Source organism: Aquarana catesbeiana, linkage group LG02, assembly GCF_042186555.1.
Source record: "Aquarana catesbeiana isolate 2022-GZ linkage group LG02, ASM4218655v1, whole genome shotgun sequence".
NCBI lineage: Eukaryota > Metazoa > Chordata > Amphibia > Anura > Ranidae > Aquarana > Aquarana catesbeiana.
In genome coordinates this window covers 401252588-401272638 of record NC_133325.1, presented here as the reverse complement: position 1 = coordinate 401272638, position 20051 = coordinate 401252588, and the positions used below count along the sequence as shown (strand labels likewise).

Below are 20051 nucleotides of genomic sequence, written 5' to 3'. Positions count from 1 at the left end.
GGACCTCTGTGTCCCGTGATGTACTCCAAGAAAAGGATTTTACAGGCAAGCTGTTATAAAAATCCTATTTTCTTTATCATACATCACGGGACACAGAGCAGCATAGTAATTACTATGTGGGACATCCCAAAGCAATGCTATTTGAGGGGAGAGAGACACAATCAGGGCGCCATCAGACTTGAGGACCTATACTGCTGCCTGCAGCACACTGCGCCCAAAGGTGGCATCCTCATGCCTTTTTTACATCCACCTGATAGAATCTAGTGAATGTATGTACCGAAGATCAAGTTGCGACTTTGCAAGTCTGAGTCATGAAGGCTTTGGTGATGCACCGCCTATGAAGCACTTACTGCTCTGGTAGAGCGTGCTCTAACGCGAAAAGGCAGAACCCTCCATTTCAAACCATAAGCCTGAATAATAACCTGCTGAATCTACTTAACCACATCAGCCCCAGAAGAATTTACCCCCTTCTTGACCAGAGCACTTTTTGCGATTCGGCACTATGTCGCTTTAACTGACAATTGCGCGGTCGTGCAACATGGCTCCCAAACAAAATTGACGTCCTTTTTTTCCCACAAATAGAGCTTTCTTTTGGTGGTATTTGGTCACCCCTGCGCTTTTTATGTTTTACTCTATAAACAAAAAGAGAGTGACAATTTTAAAGAAAACGCATTAATTTTTACTTTTTGCTATAATAAATACCCCCAAAAAATATATAAAAAAACAATTTTTTCCCTCAGTTTAGGCCGATACGTATTCTTCTACATATTTTTGGTAAAAAGAAATCGCAATAAGCGATTATTGATCAGTTTGCACAAAAGTTATAGCGTTTACAAAATAATGGATAGTTTTATGGCATTTTTATTAATAATTTTTTTTTTTAAATAGCGGCGATCATCGATTTTTATTGTGACTGCGACATTATGGCGGACACATCGGACATTTTTGACACATTTTTGGGACCATTGTCATTTATACAGCAATCAGTGCTATACAAATGCACTGATTCCTGTGTAAATGTCACTGGCAGTGAAGGGGTTAACCACTAGGTGGCAGTGTAGGGGTTAAGTGTGTCCTAGGGGCGTGTTTCTAACTGTGAGGGGCATGGCTGTGTGTGACACATCACTGATCTCTGCTCCGATGACAGGGAGCAGAGATCCAGTGACACTGTCACTAGGCAGAACGGGGAGTGCTGTTTACATTAGCATCTCCCCATTCTTCCTCCCCGTGAGGCGATCGCAGGTATCCCCGTGGTGATCAAATCCGCGAGACCCGCGACCTGACTGACGGAGCTTGCCGCGGGCGCGTGCGTGCGCTGCTGGCGGCGCGCCTGCTGGCCGCCTCTTAAAGGGGAACGTACAGGTACGTGGTTTTGCCTGTACGAGCCCTTCTGCCACAGTATATCTGCGTGAGGCGGTCGGCAAGCGGTTAAAGAAATGGTAGATTTTGACGCTGCCTGCCCCTTCCTGGGCCCTTCTGGCAGCACAAACAAAGTATCAGTCTTCCGTATCTGAGCAGTTGCTTTCAGATAGACTTTAACAGCTCTCACTACATCGAGAGAGTGTAATAATATTTCTTCTGCAGAACAGAGCTTTGGAAAAAAACAAAGTCAGGGAAACATCTTTGGTTCATATGAAAACTGAAAAAAATGTTCAGCTCTTTCAGCTAATGATGGGACTTCAACTTTTTTACTACTATTTATACTTTTTAAAATATTAAGCTGTTTAACACTTTTCACAGTTACTCAAGCCACTCCACCCAGTTACTCCGCCCACTCCAGTTGTAGAGGCAAGAACACGTTTCACAATTTCCCCAGAAATTGTAGCTTTTCTAGTTTTATTTCAGTTACTTATATAGCGCCATCAATTTACGCAGCACTTTACATATACATTGTACATTCACATCAGTCCCTCACCCTCATGGAGTTTACAATCTAAGGTCCCTAACTCACATTCATACATACTAGGGACAATTTAGACAGGATCCAATTAACCTACCAGCATGTCTTTGGAGTGTGGGAGTAAACCGGAGTACCCGGAGGAAACCCACGCAGGCACAGGGAGAACGTGCAAACTCCAGGCACGTAGTGTCGTGGTTGTGATTCGAACCAGCGACCCTTCTTACTGCTAGGTGAGAGTGATATCCACTACACCACTGTGCCGCCCCAAAGGTTAATAAGATGTATCATGTAAGAAAGGGTTACCATCATCCTATATTGATATAGTGGAAAAGAGGAGGAGAATATGCAAGGGCTACTCCAAAAATGCCCTAAATCACCAGGAAAAATTGGACTATTGCGGTACCCAAATACACGGTAAAACAGAGGTAAAAAAAATTACATTTTATTGAAGTTGCAAAATATACAAACTACGACAAAAACAACTTAATAGTTGTTACAAGGTAAACAAAGACATTTAAAATTGACATTGCAAATAAACCCCCACGGATAAGTGGAAGCACTTTTGATGTGAAAAGGGACATTGACCTCAACAGTTTTGCGGCCAATGCCACTTCCTCAGGAGGCGTCCAATCATAACATCTAGAAAACATATAATCAAAATTACAGTAACACTTTAATAAAATATAATCATATTGCCGAAGGCATAATAATGTTGGAGTATTTAAGCAATGTGTAGTAAAACTCACCAATAACTGCCCAAATGGGCAACAAACGGCAATTCTGAGACAACCAATGCGGGTGCTCCCCCTGGGGGCAGACATGGGGGGCTATTAGGACGGACTCAGGGTCGGTTCACACTGGGGCGACTTGGGATCCGACTTGTACGCCCTCAAGTCGCCCCAAGTCGCCCCAAGTCGCTTTGCATTTAGATTATCATGGTAGGCAATGGGAGCGTCTTAATTGACACTACTGAAGTCGCTCCGACTTCAGAAAAGGTTCCTGTACTACTTCTATCCGACTTGTAGGCGACTTGTACCCATTCAACTCAATGTAAGTCGCCTGCAAGTCGGATCTCTCAAGCGACTTTGCAGAGAAAACCCCTCCCTCCCCCCTCCCTCCCAGAGAGGTGATTGGCCACAGGCGAAGTCGCCTGTCATGGAGGCGACTTCAAGTCGCCTCGTAATTTGCCGAAGTCGCGCTGAAGTCGCGCTAAAGTCGCGCTGAAGCCGCGTTGAAGTCGCGGTACAAAGTCGCGCTAAAGTCGTGTTGCCCATGTGTGAACCGACCCTAAGAGTAAACAAAATTTAAAATTAGGGTTAGTATCGTTTGGGTCTGAGCATGCACCGTGGCACAAGGAGGAATAGGGAGGGAAGAGGACAGGGAGGGTTTATCCGTGGGGGTTTATTTGCAATGTCAATTTTAAATGTCTTTGTTTACTTTGTAACAACTATTAAGTTGTTTTTGTCGTAGTTTGTATATTTTGCAACTTCAATAAATTGTAATTTTTTTTATCTCTGTTTTACCGTATATTTGGGTACTGCAATAGGCCAATTTTTCCTGGTGATTTAGGGCATTTTTGGAGTAGCCCTTGCATATTCTCCTCATATGAATACTAGATACTACTTTAATTAAAAAAGGATGGGTGAGGACGCAGCACCACCTTATCCTTAAGAATGATTAAGTATGGCTCTTTACAAGAAAAAACTGCCAACACTGGAATTCTTCTTGCGGAAGTTACTGGAACCAAGAACACCAATTTCCCTGTCACAAGGATCAAGGGGACATGGTGCAAGGGCTCAAAAAAGGCTGACCTTGTAAAGCCAACAAAACCACACTCAAATCCCACGGGCACAAGGGCGTCCTAACCGGCGGATTTATACGCGTTACCCCTTGAATAAAGGCCCGGACCAAGAATGTGAAGCAAGCGGCCTTTGGAAAAATACTGACAAGGCTGAGATTTGATCCTTGATAGTACTCACGGCTAACTTCATTTCTACTCCTAATTGTAGGAAGGCAAGAACTCTACTTATGACATACTTTCGAGGATGCCATTTTTTGGTTTCACACCAAGAAACGTAGGCCTTCCAGGCCCTATAGTAAATGGTCCTAGAGGCCGGCTACCTTGCATTAATCAGGGTAGTTACTACTGAACCTGAAAGACCCCTACTCTTTAGAATGTGGGTTTCAATAACCAAACCATCACATTTAGCACTTGTAAGGCAGGATGGAACACCAGACCCCTGCGAAAGCAGGTCTGGCCGAGATGCAAGAGACCAAGGGTCCCCTTACTGCCATCTTTAAGATTCCTGCATACCAGGATCTACTGGGCCATGCCGGGGCCACTAGAATTACCGGCTTCAGTTCCTCCCTGAGCCTGCGTAACAGTTGCGGTAGCAGCTGAACTGGAGGGAACGCATAGATCAATAAGAACTGATCCCAAGGAGTCATTAAAGCATCTGGACCGTAGGTGAGCAGATCCCTTGTCCTTGACACAAAGCTGTCCAACTTCTTGTTGAACCTAGATGCTAATACCCTGTTTCCCCGAAAATAAGACCTAGCATGATTGTCAGTGATGACTGTAATATAAGCCCTACCCCGCAAATAAGCCCTACCCTGTTTCCCCGAAAATAAGCCCTACCCTGAAAATAAGACCTACAAGGACTTTAACTAGGGCTTATTTGGGGGGTAGGTCTTATATTGCAGCCATCACCGACAATCATGCTAGGTCTTATTTTAGGGGAAACAGGGTAGATCTATGTCCGGGGTACTCCCTTGCTGGCATATGGCTAGAAAGACATCAGGATGTAAAGACCATTCTCCCGGGAACAACTGTTGGCGGCTCAGAAAAAGAAAAACTCGCCTCCCAATTCTCCACCCCTGGGATAAAAATTTCACATAGGCAAGGAACATGTTCCTCTGCCCAAGTCAGAACATGGTTCACCTCCCTCTGGGCTGCGTAAGTTTTTGGTGCCCCCTTTTTGGTGATTGATATAGGCCACTGCTGTGGCATAGTCAGACTGTTTCCTGGCGGGACAATTCCGCAACCTAAATGTCCAGGCTATTAGAGCAAGACGTACTCCCGAATCTCCAGGATGTTGATGGGCAAGGTCTTTTCGGACTCTGACCATTTCCTTTGAACAGTGGTCTCTCCTAGGACTGCTCCCTAGCCCCATAGGCTGTCATCCGTTGTTACTATTTTCTAAGTAACCTTTCCAAGTAATCCTTGTGCGATCAAGCACCCTTGTGTGATCAAGCATCTTATGCGATCAAGCATCTTGTGCGATCCAGCATTGTGTGTGATCAAGCATCTTGTGAGATCCAGCATTTTGTGTGATCAAGCACGCTTTTGCGATCAAGCACCCTTGTGCGATCAAGCATCTTGTGCGATCAAGCACCCTTGTGTGACCAAGCACCCTTTGCGATCCAGCATCTTATGCGATTATGTAAACACCATGCATATTCATCCAAACATGCATTTTTATGTGACCATGTTATGCAATCATCAATTATGCAATGTTTTTATGTGATCACTGCTGCTCCCTTGCTTAAGAGCCCGGTATGGGGGAGGGAGATCTATTGCATTTCTTTCCACTCTGGGAAGAGGATGCGATTAAGCAGCTAACCTCTGTAGTAACCCAACCAAAGCTGAGGACAAAACGTCTTCAGTAACATAAACAGGGGCTGGAAGATTGAAAACAGCTGCTGCACCTGACAATCTCAACAGCTCACCCTGATTAGCCACCTCTGGTTTCTCCGGGAAGGAAGGTACTGTGGAGGCATGACTAGGGTCCTCAGAGCCTGATGGAGATGCCTTTGGAGGCTTTCCTTGAGGTGTTTGTACCCCCCTTCTTGGAAGGCATAGTCCTAAACACAAAAGCAGAGGTACTAAAGTAACAAACGCACAACCTGCTGAGCTATAGTCCAGCAAAGAAAAGCTGCTGTTAATGCTCTGCCTGATGCTGAGTAAATGTGTCCTGGGAATGCCTGTATGCACTAGCTTTACATGACCTTACTGCTCCTGTGTCCGTTTAGCCAGCTGCACTGTATGCTTAGAGGCTGGCTTATGGGCTCGGCAACCCTGCGCCGTGTGATACATGTGGACGCTGGGTCACGCACACGGCACCGCACTAAGCCACTCCCCTTTCCCTCCCCCAACATGCCCATCTCTATTTTTTAAAGATTATGCTTACCGTGCACGCCGTTCGGATCTGCCGGTCGGCAGATCCAGCGTGGGGGGCAGGGGGAGCAAGAAAGGAGAAAAAACAGGGAGCTACCATGACCCCTGCAGGGGGGAAAGAGCCTGCATATAAAGGCACACTTATCCATGACTTATCCAGGAATCCCCCCTGCAATATCCTCCTGGTGGCTGAGACTAAGCACGTTGTCTCCTTTCAAGTGATTGAAAAATGACAAAAAAAAATAAAAATACACAAAGTTGTCACTAAATGATATATTGCTCACACATGCCATGGTTATATGTGAAAATACACCCCAAAATACATTCTGCTGTTTCTCCTGTTTCAAAGGCCATAAAATGCCAAGATAGCACAAAACCCCCCAAATGACCCCATTTTGGAAAGTAGACACCCCCAGCGGTTTGCTGATAGGCATGTTAAGTCCACGGAATATTTTATATTTTGCCACAAGTTGCGGGAAAATTACTGTTTTTTTTCTTTTGCACAAAATTGCCACTAAATGATCTATTACTCAAACATGCCATGGGCATGTGTGAAATGACACCCCAAAATACATTCTGCTGCTTCTTCTGAGTACGGGGATACCACTTTTTTTTTTTAATTTTCAAAACGTTGTAAAAAGAGAGATCTGCAAAATACTCAACATGCCTCTCAAATAGCTTGGGGTGTCTACTTTCCAAAATGGGGTCATTTGGGGGGTTTTGTGCTATCTGGGCATTTCATGGCCTCCGAAACTGTGATAGGTTGTGAGGAGTGAAATCACCATTTTACGCCCTTAGAAATCCTGTAAATATCCCATATGATGGCAATAGGTAGTGACAGGTACTCTTTTTTGAAAAAATTGGAGTCTATTAGACCCTAGATCTCTCCTCTGCCCTCAAAGCATCTGACCACACCAAGATCGGTGTGATAAAATGCTTTGCCAATTTCCCAATGGCTGTTTACAGTATATCCAGTGAAACCTAAGTCGTGAACTGCTCATAGCTTCCGGTTTCTTAGACCATAGAGATGATTGGAGCCATTCTGGTCTCTAATCAGCTCTACGGTCAGCAGGCGGAACCACCGGCTGCATTCTTGGGTTCCCTGTTGGGACAGGAGAGCCCAAGAAAACCATAGAAGATGGGGGGGGGGGAACGTTCCCTCCCACCGCTTGTAAAAGCAGTCTAGAGACTAATTAGCCACTAGGATTGCTTTTACATTAAAGCCGACCGCTGGCTGAAAAGAATGATACCAAGATGATACCTAAACTGTGGTGGTGAAATCACCTGTTAGAGCGCTGGAGTCGCTGATTTACGTATTGTGGGAGCAAACGCTGTTGCTGTCAAGATGAATAAATCAGTGCTGCAGCTGAATGGTGTATCTGCTAAGCAAATGATGGTTAAGAATAAAACAAAGTAACATTACAGTAGAACTGTAAGACTTACCATACCTGCAAAGCAAATACAAAAAAAAAATAGCAAAAATAAAACATTTTTTAACGCAATCTGTGCCTAAAAAATATATGCCGAAGCATGGGGGCAATCCGCCCCTAATGTTAGGGGAAAATCGCCCCTCCACCCCTGCCCCCATGCTTCGGTATATATGTTCTTTTTTTTTAACTGTGATGGTGAAATCACCTTCTACAGCGCTGGAGTCGCTGATCAAGATAAATAAATCAGTTCTGCAGCTGAATGGCGTACCTGAAAACAAAAAAATGGTTAACAATAGCAGAGCCAATTGAAATAAGTATACAGACACTTTTATGTACCAGTGTCTGGCCTTACGGGCAACTAGGTACGGTGTCAACAACTAGTCGTTGAGGTCCACCCCTCCCATATTAAGGTTATATTCATGGATACAGAGGGGTTTCTCCACAAAAAACAGTCGCCGTAGGAATTTGGACCGTCGTGTCTGCGTGAAGGGAGGACAGAACGAAAACATTCCGATTATCCCTCCACTTCACCGCAAGCAAATTATTACACTTCAAGCAGGCCCTCTTCCCAGTCTAAGACGGGTATCTACAAGCCGCTGGGGTAAGCTTCTGCGATTAGATCGCACGGTGCCACATGCGCCAATTCAATGATCAAACAAGTGACTAAAAAGTGGCACGCTCATGTAATAATTGTCCACATACAAGTGGTACCGCTTTCCGAATAAGAGTGACACCAAGTCCCACACAATCTTACCAGTGCTCCCTATGTAATCTGGGCAGTTCTTCAGCTCTACATGACTATCTCTTCCCTCGTAAACCATAAAACTATATGTATAGCCTGTGGCCCTGTCACAGAGCTTATACATCTTGACCCCATATCTGGCACGCTTGCTGGGAAGATACTATTTGAAAGACAAGCGGGCAGAAAACGTAACCACTTCAGCCCCGAACCATTAGGCTGGCTAAAGACCAGAGTGTTTTTTGCGATTCGGCACTGCGTCGCTTTAACTGACAATTGCGCGGTCATGCGATGTGGCTCCCAAACAAAATTGACGTCCTTTTTTCCCGACAAATAGAGCTTTCTTTTTGTGGTATTTGATCACCTCTGCAGTTTTTATTTTTTGCGCTATAAACAAAAAAAGAGCAACAATTTTGAAAAAAACGCAATATTTTTTACTTTTTGCTATAATAAATATCCCCAAAAAATATATAAAAGACATTTTTTTTTCCTCAGTTTAGGCCGATACGTATTCTTCTACATATTTTTGGTAAAAACAAAAAAAAAAATCGCAAAAAGCGTTTATTGATTGGTTTGCGCAAAAGTTATAGCGTCTACAAAATAGGGGATAGTTTTATGGCATTTTTATTAATATTTTTTTTTTTACTAGTAATGGCGGTGATCTGCGATTTTTATTGTGACTGCGACATTATGGCGGACAGATTGGACACTTTTGATGCTATTTTGGGACCATTCACATTTATACAGCGATCAGTGTGATTAAAAATGCACCGATTACTGTGTAAATGTGACTGGCAGTGAAGGGGTTAACCACTAAGGGGCGCTGCAGGGGTTAAATGTGTCCTAGGGAGTGATTCTAACTGTAGGGGGGATGGGCTACGTGTGACATGACACTGATCACCGCTCCCGATCACAGGGAGATGTAATCAGTGTCCTGTCACTAGGAAGAATGGGTAAATGCTTGTTTACATCAGCATTTCCCCATTCTTCCTCTCCATGAGATGATCAAGGGTATCCCCGTGGACATAGAGTCCGCGGGACCCGCGATCACACTCACGGAGGTCGCGGCGGGCGCGCGCGCGCCCACACTGCCGCGTCTTAAAGGGCAACGTACAGGTACATTAATATGCCTGTACGTGCCCATCTACTGACGTATATCGGCGCAAGCTGGTCGGCAAGGGGTTAATCAGGGACTCATCAATGCAGACAACTACAAGGCTGCAAACTGTTGGTTGAAGTGGTTTAAGAGGGGCCGAATTTTGTAGAGCCGATCGTATCCAGGGTCACCCCGAGGACGACAGAGTTCATTGTCATTGAAGTGCATGAACCACAAGATCTGCTCATATCGTGCCCTGGCCATGGAGGCAGAGAACAAGGGCATATGGTGAATTGGGTCAGTGGACAAATATGACCGCAATTCACTCTTTAGTTATGCCCATGCGGAGGGATAGGCCCAGGTCTTAAATTCGGAAACCGTTATAGGTTTCCAATATCTGGCAAGGGTCAAATGGGGATTAGCGACGATGAACTGACCAGCATACAAATTGCTTTGGTCCACAATAGATCTATAGAGATCTTCCGTGAAAAACAGCGACATAAAATCAACTGAATTCCAGGTGGCCAGTGAATGGGGGAAGTACGGTGCTGCAGAAGTGGTGGGCTTCCAATTAGGATTGGCAAATGCAGCAGGAAGGGCACTATGGGCTTGACGGGCCTGCCTTTGTCTTCTTGGTGGCTGCAAGACACTAGTTGTGCTAGACACCTCACCTGCTTGAACTGCACTTATGGGACTCGCCATGTCACCACGTGTTACTGCAGTGCTGGCGCTTGCCAGTTCACCAGAAGGATGAGCGGCACTAGTACTGGCTCTCTGCTCCATACAAGAGCCCTGCGGTTCTTGCACCTCAACGACACCAGAAGAACGGGGTCGGGTACGCCTGACCTTGGCAGGGACCCCAACTCCGTTGTCAGAGCTATCTGCCAGGGTGCCGCTGCTGTCTACAGGATCATATTCTGAGCCCGAATCTGACAGATGAGTAACTTCCTCTTCACTATCTGTCATGCTCAGAAACGTGTAGGCCTCTTCACTACTGTACCTTCGATTTGACATTTTGGTCTCTAAATTTACTGGTACAGTAGTGAGACTAACAGGAAAAAGAGCTCCTGACTGTCAGCAACTGATTCAAACGCTACCAAAAAAACTTTTAGCATTCACAGGGATCAGGCCTGACTCTGCAAACGCTGCAGTTATGCATGTTGTGTTTTTGTAAGTGACAATGATCGATTGATACTGCACTTGGGTGGGCTGGGCTGGACGGAGGGGCTAAACGCAGGTGCTAGCAAGTATCTGGGCTGATCCCACTAACACTGCGTTTTTGGGAACCCTAATCTACTGGGGACGCTAGTATAGATCTGATCAGATCAGATATCGATTCGTTCAGACACTATACTACTAAGGGAGGTGTATGGTGCGTGTGTGGATGTTAGAGCTACTGGCACTAATCTGGCACTGCCTGGAGCAACGCAAACCCTGACTGATGCTAAAACCTAACTGATATCACCCGATGCGCAATCAGGGGGTTAAACCTTTATTGGGTAATATACGGCGGGTGCCCTGATGCTATAAAAAAACAAACTAACTAACCAGTGTCACCCATAACACTAATACGGTGATCACTGGTGACAGGGGGTGAAAGGGTTAACTAGGGGGCAATCAGGGGGTTAAAACCTTTATTAGGTAATATATGGGGGTACCTGATGCTATAAAAACCTGGCGGTGAAACTAATCAACTAACTGGCTAACTAGCATCACCCGTGACACAAATACGGCGATTGATTAGCGACACTGGCGGCAGGGGGGCGATCAAGGAGTTAAACCTCTATTAGTGGAGTTTAGGGGGGTACCTAGACCTAACGGGGGCCTATTACTAACTGCTCTAACACTTATTTCAGTCACAAATGACACCAATGCAGTGATCAGTGAAAAATCTGAAAACTGCAATTGGTGACACAGTGACAGGGAGTGAAGGGGTTAACTGGGGGGGGGGGGGGGGGCGATAGGGGAGTGGCAAGTGTACCCATGTGTACTGGTGTTAGTGTAGTGTTGCGCAACTCACAGTTAGATGTTATCTCTCCTCTCACTGAAATTGAAAAGACTCCATGAGGAGAGATGACATCACTTCCTCCTGTCTGTGTTTACATTTACACAGACAGGGGAAGGTTTCCATTCGTTAGAACCGATCAGCAGGTCCAGATCATAAATCATTGGTCTGGCCCTGGGGACTGATCGGTCCTCTAATGAATCCGACCTCCGCGGGCGGGGGGGCGGGGCGCGATGGAGCCCCCCGCCCATGGGGAGAGAGGGACGTACAGGTACCCCCATTTGCCCACCCGTGCCATTCTGACGACGTAAATCGGCGCGCGGCGGTAGGGATCAGGTTATTCATAAAACATTTTCTTTCCATAAAAAAGGTGTTTGAAAAATTACTGCTCAAATATCGTGTGCCATAAAAAATTGCAACGACTGCCATTTTATCCCTGCTAAGAAAATATATAATGTTTGGGGGTTCTGAGTCATTTTCTAGCAAAAAATTATGATTTTTACATGTAGGAGAGAAGTGTCAGAATTGGCCTGGGTGGCAAGGGGTTAATTTCCATAAGTAATATACAAATAATTATTATATATTGTTTTTAAGGTAATTTACTATATTTTCAAAAACTGTACTCAAGCAGGTGGCTTAATGGACAAATTACTGAAGTTTGAGGTTAAAACTTCCAACCAGTAATTTCACAGTAAATATATAAATAATAAATGATTATCTTATAACATATAGCATAATAATATATGATTTAGCTTGATTAAAACAGTACCTTTACAACAGCAGCAGATGCTCATTCTCCCTCTTAACTGTATGAGAAAAACATGGAATTGCGGGTAAATCGTATACACATTAACCCATGTTTTTTCCTTCTAGTTAAGAGGGCTGGGCTGGGGGGGAGTATGTGTCTTTTAGGCACATGCCCCCTTCTACGACACTGCAGTGAGAGGACAGCTTCCACTGCAGCATTTATTATTGGACAGCTTGGGCCAATGGTGCTTTACCATTGGTCCAAGGTTCCAAGCAGTCCGTTAAGCTCAGTGCCTCAGACAAGACATGAGGAGAGGCACTGTGAGCTCATCCTCTCAGTCTGCTGCAAAGTGTGTGCCAGCTTGTATTTAAACTAGCCACTCTTTATGTAGCTTCTGTCAGGCTGTGCAACGAGCCCCCCATCTCAAAACCATAGATGATAGGAACCCCAAATTGACCAGTGGTTGGGTGGGACTGCAGCTACCTACCCCCAAAATTTGGGGTCTCTGTGACCCCAGGTCGACAAGCTACGACCCTCGAAGCTCAATCGTTTTTCTTTTGTTTATATGTTCATGGCAGGTGAGGCTATGCCGCACCTGCCTCCCCTAACTGCACGTCCCTGGGTTTTACCACCCCCCAAACTGCAAATGTAAATTAACCCTTACTGTTCTGAGCCCCCTATAAGGCTGCTTTCATACTGATGCACTGCGGTTTAGGTGCAGCGCAGTGCATCTGCAACTTTTCTGGGTTAGCTGCTTTTTGCCATATACTTTTTATACCCTGCAGTTGTGGTGCACTTTCTGAAAGTGCACCACAACTCCTGCATTCAGGAATTTTGGTGAGCTTTCAGAAAGTACACCAAACCCGCAGGATATAATAAAAGTCTATGGCTAAGAGCAACAAACCTGCAGGAACACTGCACTGCACCCGCGGTGTGGGTAAACCACAGCGCATCAGTATGAAAGAAGCTCTATACTATTATGCCCAGTGTATTGCTTCACACTGACCTGAAGATTTCTTCTTTGCTGCTGCTGGCACCACTCTGGAGACCGCCAGCCGGGATAAGAGGTGGAGTACAGTTGGTATTACTCCGCATGGGACAGGAACCAACACTACAGAGGAGGCATCGGCTCTTGCTCCCAACTACAGCTCCAACTTTACGAGTAGTGCCTCTGCATTGCACTCTGAGGCTCTGGAATAGCAGGTCAGCAAGCCCAGACCATGATCTACCAGTCAACTGACTGCAATCACAGGTTTCTGACCCCAGGCTAAAGCCTCATACACACGGTATGATTGCCAACCAAGCGTCCGAGTTTCATCCAAGGGGCGTGTGCCAGGATCTTGTCTTGCATACAAACGGTACACAATTGTCGTGCCACAAACAGGAATGTAGTGACGTATTATGAGGCATTTCAACTCTTGAGCGCCACCCTTTTGGGCCCCTTCTGCTAATTTCGTGTTTGGTAAGCATTGATTCTGAGCATGCGTGTTTTCAGCTTTTGTGTGACGGATTTGTGTACTGACCATACGAAAATCTGACGTCAAACCGTTGTCCGCCAAAAATTTACTAGCCTGTCATCCAACATTTGTTGGCCGAAAGTTGGACAATTGTCAAGAGTAGCGTACTAACGGTAAGATTTTAGGACAACAGTCTGTCAACAGACAATCCCCTGCCAACAATCGTACCGTGTGTACGAGGCTTTAGGCGATTTGAAATCTGGCCATTAAATCAGCTAGCAATATAGTGTGCTTCCAAAGTAGAAAAACAATCAATAAGTAAAAACTTTAATGTTCTGAAAATCCTCAATAGTGAACTGTTGCTGCGTTCAATACTTCTTAAATCACAATCCCAGATAAAGCAAGCAGCAAATGAATTAGGAGAAAAGTAGTACTTCTTTCTCGTTATAATTGCTCTAAGTCAGATGCTCAGGAAGCACTGAAGCCAAAGCATCAGTGTGACAGTCAGGCAATTAGCATTTTCAGAAGGATGTCAGAAAAGCTATCCCACATACTCTTTGCATAAAAGATCTCCTTTAAATTAAATTCAAAGCTCTAACTGCATTATTATATCAAATATCTAACAAGTTACTATAGGAAAATGCTTGCTATATATTGGGTATATGTGATCACACAATATTACCAGAGCCTGGACACAATAGTACAGATTATAACAAAAACAGAAGACAAAATCTACCATCGCTAACCACTTTCTAGGATAGTTTCCGGCAGCTGCTAGTGATCACATGATAGTCTTCAGTAGCATCACTCTTCAAAGTGAGAATGCATTGACAGAGTTGTTGTGGACCTTTGTTAAAGCATACTATGCTTGTACAGGGCATTTAAAGTGGTTGTATTCCCCACTTAGTAATTTTACCTACAGGCAAGCCTATAATAAGGCTTACCTGTAGATAAAATACTTGTAAATATCTCCTAAACCTGCACAGTTTAGGAGATATTCACCCTGCATGCAGCCGCTGATGTCAGCGGCACATGTGCTCTGAAGGTCCGGCATATCGTGCTGGAACTTCAGAGCTGCTTGCCATAATTGAGGGTTCCCGTGCGCATGCGCGGCAGTGACGTCATTGTGGCACCGGCCACTCATAGCGCCGGAGCCCGAGAACCCGAAAGAAACACCGGGGAAACATGTTAGCCCCCTCAGCGGTGCCACTGGGGGGTCTAAGGTAAGTATTTCATAATGTGCTAGTATGCGATGCATACTAGCACAATATGCTATTGTCTTGCAGGTTTTCTTTTTTGTCTTTTGTTTTTTAGAGGTTTACTACCGCTTTAAGACAAAGCCTGTTACCTGTAGATTATCCGATTCCTTGTGGAACTTTCATAATAAAAAAAAGTTAAATAAGATAACAAAATAAATATACAGACTAGTGAGTTATGACTTGGCTCTTTGAGTTTTACCCTTCCCGACTGTAAGCTCCACTAGCAGGGCCCTCCTATCCCTTCTGTATTGAACTGTATTGTAATTGTACTGTCCCCCCTCTACATTGTAAAGTGCTGCACAAACTGTTGGTGCTATATAACTCCTGTATAATAATATTAAACTAGAAAAGCTACAATTTCTAGGGATATTGCGTGAAGTGTTCTTGCCTCCACCAGTAGTCTACAACCGGAGTGGGCGGAGTAACTGGGAGGAGTGCCTTGAGTAACTGTTGTGTGGTTGGAGTGGCTGGAGTAACTGTGGAAAGGTTGGACTGGGCAGAGTAACTGTGTGGAGTGTTTGGAGTGAGTAAAGATAGTAAACATTACACTAACCAATTGATTGATCAAATTTAAAAAATGCACATGACAAGCTTGATAGAGTGAGAAATGCATTTCAACTTTTATTTATTTATATAGCACATTTAATTGCAACGTTGTTGCCCAAAGTGCTTCACAGTTACAATAAAACATACATTTATAAAAAAACATTAGCAGCATTATTAAGCCTAGCAGATGAAGGTATGACCACATGCATTTGGGGGGTCTCAGCATCTTGACGTAGAATGGAGGTGAAGGTGTGCTATCTGTTTGATGATAATCAGTGTTTACAACCACTGTTTCCTGGCAACGCTCATGCCCTGTTTATGCTTCACAACCACTGCTCAAAACACAATACACAGGATCATGATAGCTGTAATAACTGTGCAATACTTCAAACAGTCGTATTTTAAAAACTATAAATCCTACAGCGAAGAGCTTTTATATTGTGAGAATCACAAGACCCAGACCTAGATTTTGATGCAAAGTATGTTTCTGAAATATTAAAAATGAAGGCACAGTCGCAGTTTAGATTGAAGTGGCTAGAGTGGAGTTTCAATGAATGTCAATGGACGGCGTGAGTTGCAAACAAATGGTCATATTGTGAAAACTATCTTGATATAAGATTTGTGTAGGTTGGGCTTGAAAATGAGGGGGTGGTGGCAGTTTAGAATCATGCCCTGATTGTTCAGCTTTTGTCACCTCCCACTCTAGTTTTGAACATTTCGCCATTCATTCCTATGGGACCAATTTCGCCGCAAAAACGGATATTTCATGAACCATTCGGCAAAACGTTCCACAAAGTAATAGCACACCAATCGGGAACAGTCTGCACGTTTTGGTATATTACTGTCTATGTAGTGTAAAAGCTGTGGGAGGAGTTAGGGTGGTAAATTTGGCTATAATAAGAATAATATATATGTAAGATAACAGTAAGTGGTCTTGCTATGCAAGAACACTTAATAATTCAGAGATTGCAGACGTGACAATTTTTTCAGAATCTGCTCTTTTCTAGTATTATTATTTGTGGGCAATCAAATAGTGGTGCTTGCATTAAGTTCAAAAGGGAAGGAAGTTTGCTGTATCTGAACTTAGGCTGTAGTTAGAGTGGGTATTATATCTAAGCAAAAGAAAGTACACATTTGTCCAGAAAGTGAAGGTGGACTATGAGAAACCAGAAAAAAAGAAAATCATCCTAGGCCCCGCACTCAAGGTATTTGAGCACAAGCTATTATACTACTTACAAGGGACACCACTGTTTGGTCTCCTTGATAGGCAGGTTCCCCTGCTGTCCTCTAGCCCCCATTGTTTGGGGGCTGAGGTGGGTTGGGGGTGGTCTGGGTGCATCTGAAGACAAATATATCACACATTGCACTGCTGTGTTATACAACTGATTATTTTACTTGTTCTGTGCCTGAAGCCTAGTAAACACGGGCCAAATGTTGGGCGACATCAATATAAACCGGCCATTTGGCCTGTGTGTACGGCAGCCGGACCGATGGCCGCCTTCTGTTGGACAAGCATGCTGGAAAACCAGCAGTCTACTGGTTATAAGTCCAGTGCATGAAGACACCGTGACGCCCATCGTGATGACTGCGCCACGCCTTGTGCGTCATCACAGTGGGCGTTGTGGTGTCATGTGTCGCGCATACACATTGGCACTTCGGGCAGCCATTTTGTTGGCAAGCCATTGCTATATAATAGAAGTCATGCCACATTTGTTTGGTGCCTCTGAAGCAGCCAGTTTTACCGGTGAAACTGGTCAGGCATTTATCCTGTTGCCTACTCTATCCAGCAATGGGATAACCGATACGATAAGTATTTTTCAATAACTGTTTACAAAAGAGCATTGCATGAAGAGAGCTGTATTTGGAAGTTATTGCTGGAATTGGTCCTGAAATTCCTTATGGAAGGTATTGCTGAATGTGCAGGACTTGTATGAAAAATATTATACAATGTTATGCCTAAGATGAAACTACCAGTACTTCACAGATGGACTGTATCCATGGATTACAGTGATTAAATATATACAGCTTCATGACCCCAGGGGGAGTGGAATTTTTGTACTTATTTAGGGGGCAATCATGCGAGGAAGGCATTTTACATCTATGGAACAGATACATTATAACATCACAATAGATCGTCATAACCTCCTCTAGACCAGAGTATCCCCATGCATATTTAACTCTGAAGTGTTTGTCCGTTTCACTTATATTACTGACCGTGAAAGGGAGGCAGCCCTACATTTCACCCATGATGGATATCCTTTGAATGATGTTTCTGATTGACTTTTCTTCATCTGAAGCATAATATCTGTATGACAAACTATTTAATGAAAATACAAAGCTCAGTCCACTCCTGGGTTGCCAACCGCCAGTAAATTTACTGACCGTTTGTAAAAAATCAGTGATTTTTTTTTACAACTGCCAGTAAATATCAGGGGCTGATATTTTCATGCTGTGTTGACATTTTAAGTGTAAATCAAGCAAATCACTTTGTTGTAGGTATTGTCAGTGTTTCAATATCATGTTTATACTGTTCAAATATTCACTGTGTTAGTTTTCAATAGAAGTTCTGTAATTTCTCAGGCTGTCAGCAAAAAAAATGTGCTCCGCCAGTAAATTTCCCATGTTTTGTCAGTAAAAAATGCTGCGGGAGGTTGGCAACCCTGGTCCACTCCCCACAGTACTGTCCTGAGTCCCCCCCCCCACACATTACAGTCCTCAGTCCACTCCCCACAGTAATCTACCAAATCCCTTCCCCTCACCATACAACCCCCATCAAGGGAAGATAAAGTGTTAATAGTGCAAGGAGCATAACTATAATCACAACTAAATTCTGGGACTACCCAATTTTTCTTTTTCATATGACTACCCCATACAGGTCATAGTATTTTGAAAAACATTTTTTTTTGTTTGGGACCATATACTCTCCATTAACATATTAACATATATGACCTACTTGTGACACGCACATGCAAATGTGCATGCAGAGATCTGAACCGAGCCCCATATCACAATTCCATCCTTACATCAGTGTCCACAGTGCCCACTGCACATCACAGTTCCCTTCACATTAAGACACCCCCCTTCACAGTAGTGTTCTAATAACCACTCCCCCCACATTACAGTCCTCAGTCCACTCCCCACAGTACTGTCCTCGTTCCCCCACAGTACTGTCCTCAGCCCCCCCCCCCCCCACAGTACTGTCCTCAGTCCCCCCCCCCACATTACAGTCCCCAGTCCACTGCCCACAGTACTGTCCTCAGCGCCCCCCCCCCCCCCCGCCAATTACAGCACCCAGCTTCTCCACATTATTGTCCTTATTTCCAATACAGTATTCATTCCGCTCCCCCACATTATTGTTCTCAAACCCCTCTTTACAGTACTCCGCTCCCCCCCTTCATTACAGTACTCAGCTCCTCCCCAACATTACAGTACTCAGCCCCCCCCCCATTACAGTACTCAGTTCCCCCCCCATTACAGTACTCAACTCCCCCACACTATTGTCCTCACCCCCCCCCCCCCCAAATACAGTACTTGGCTCCCCCCACGTTATTATCCCCTCAAAGGGACCATAACTCAAATAATGGGGAGATATCGCCCATCCAGGACCTGGCGTTCGGTATACAGCCTAAGATGAGGAGGAAGAGGCAACAGGTGGAAGCAGGCTAATGGAGCACATTTGTGCTGGCACACATGTACATGCATGGTGTCCCTGTGTTGCTGGCATATAAAGCTTTACTGCTGATGGTAACGAGGCCACTTCTGGTGGGACACAGAGATTAAAAGAGGATATGGAAGGCTCTATCTTTGGAGGAACACAAGTACATGTGTATGTCACTTGAATATTGAAGTTAAGTGGCAGGCCTTCAGACATCATTTCAGCAGGTATGATGCTATGGACACCTGGTGCAGAATTCTCATTGATCTGAGGCGTGTCATATATTTCAGACCATGCAGTTACATGGCTGTCCTTGTCGTCAGCTGCTGGAGGGTTGGCACTTCTACTTGATGTGTCTTGATGTATATCAGAATCTGTAGAATTTGGACCTGCATATCCTTCTTCTGCCAACCTTAATCCATCTACTTTTTTCTTGCGAACTCGTAGCTCACTACAAAGAAAAAAAACAAGTACAATTTGTTAGCAAAAGTGCTACTGCAGGAAAAAGATTTTGTAACCAGTTTTTGTTAGAAGGTTTCTTTGAGGGAAGCCAGCACGGGAGTTTGTGCCTAAGTAGCATTTAGGGGGAGATTTACTAAAACTGGGGGGAGGTGAACATAGTAACCAATCAGCTTCTAACTTCAGCTTCTAACTTCAGCTTCTAACTTCAGCTTGTTCAATTAGGCTTTTACAATAAGCCCACGTTCACATTGGGGCCATTTTGACATGAGATTTGATATGTCAAATCTCCGCCTATTGCCGGCAACGTCCAAGTCGGTGCAACGCCAACTTTGCGGCGCCGCAACGATTCCCAAAAGTAGTTCCTGCACTACTTTTAGCGACTTTGGGGGCAAGTTTAATAGACATCTGTGCAGGAACCTGCACAGATGTCTCTGAAATTGCTCCCGAAGTCGGACTCAAATTTAGGTTTGAAAACCCGCCTTCAGTGTGAACCTAGACTAAAACCTAGAAGCTGATTGTTTACTATGTACAGCTGCAGCAGATCCTCTGTGCACCAGTTTTGGTAAAACTCCCCCTC

General features: G+C 44.5%; 1 protein-coding gene across 2 annotated transcripts in view; it reads right to left on the bottom strand.

The window, feature by feature from the left end:
• Positions 1-18925: 18925 nt before the first annotated feature.
• Positions 18926-20051, bottom strand: part of LOC141129936 (uncharacterized) — a 42517-nt gene continuing 41391 nt past the window's right edge. For both annotated transcript variants that reach the window (XM_073617963.1, XM_073617962.1), the window contains exon 4: positions 18926-19463. In XM_073617963.1, coding sequence (XP_073474064.1) covers positions 18983-19463 — 481 coding nt within the window. In that variant the 3' untranslated portion in view covers positions 18926-18982. The remainder of the gene's footprint in view (positions 19464-20051) is intronic.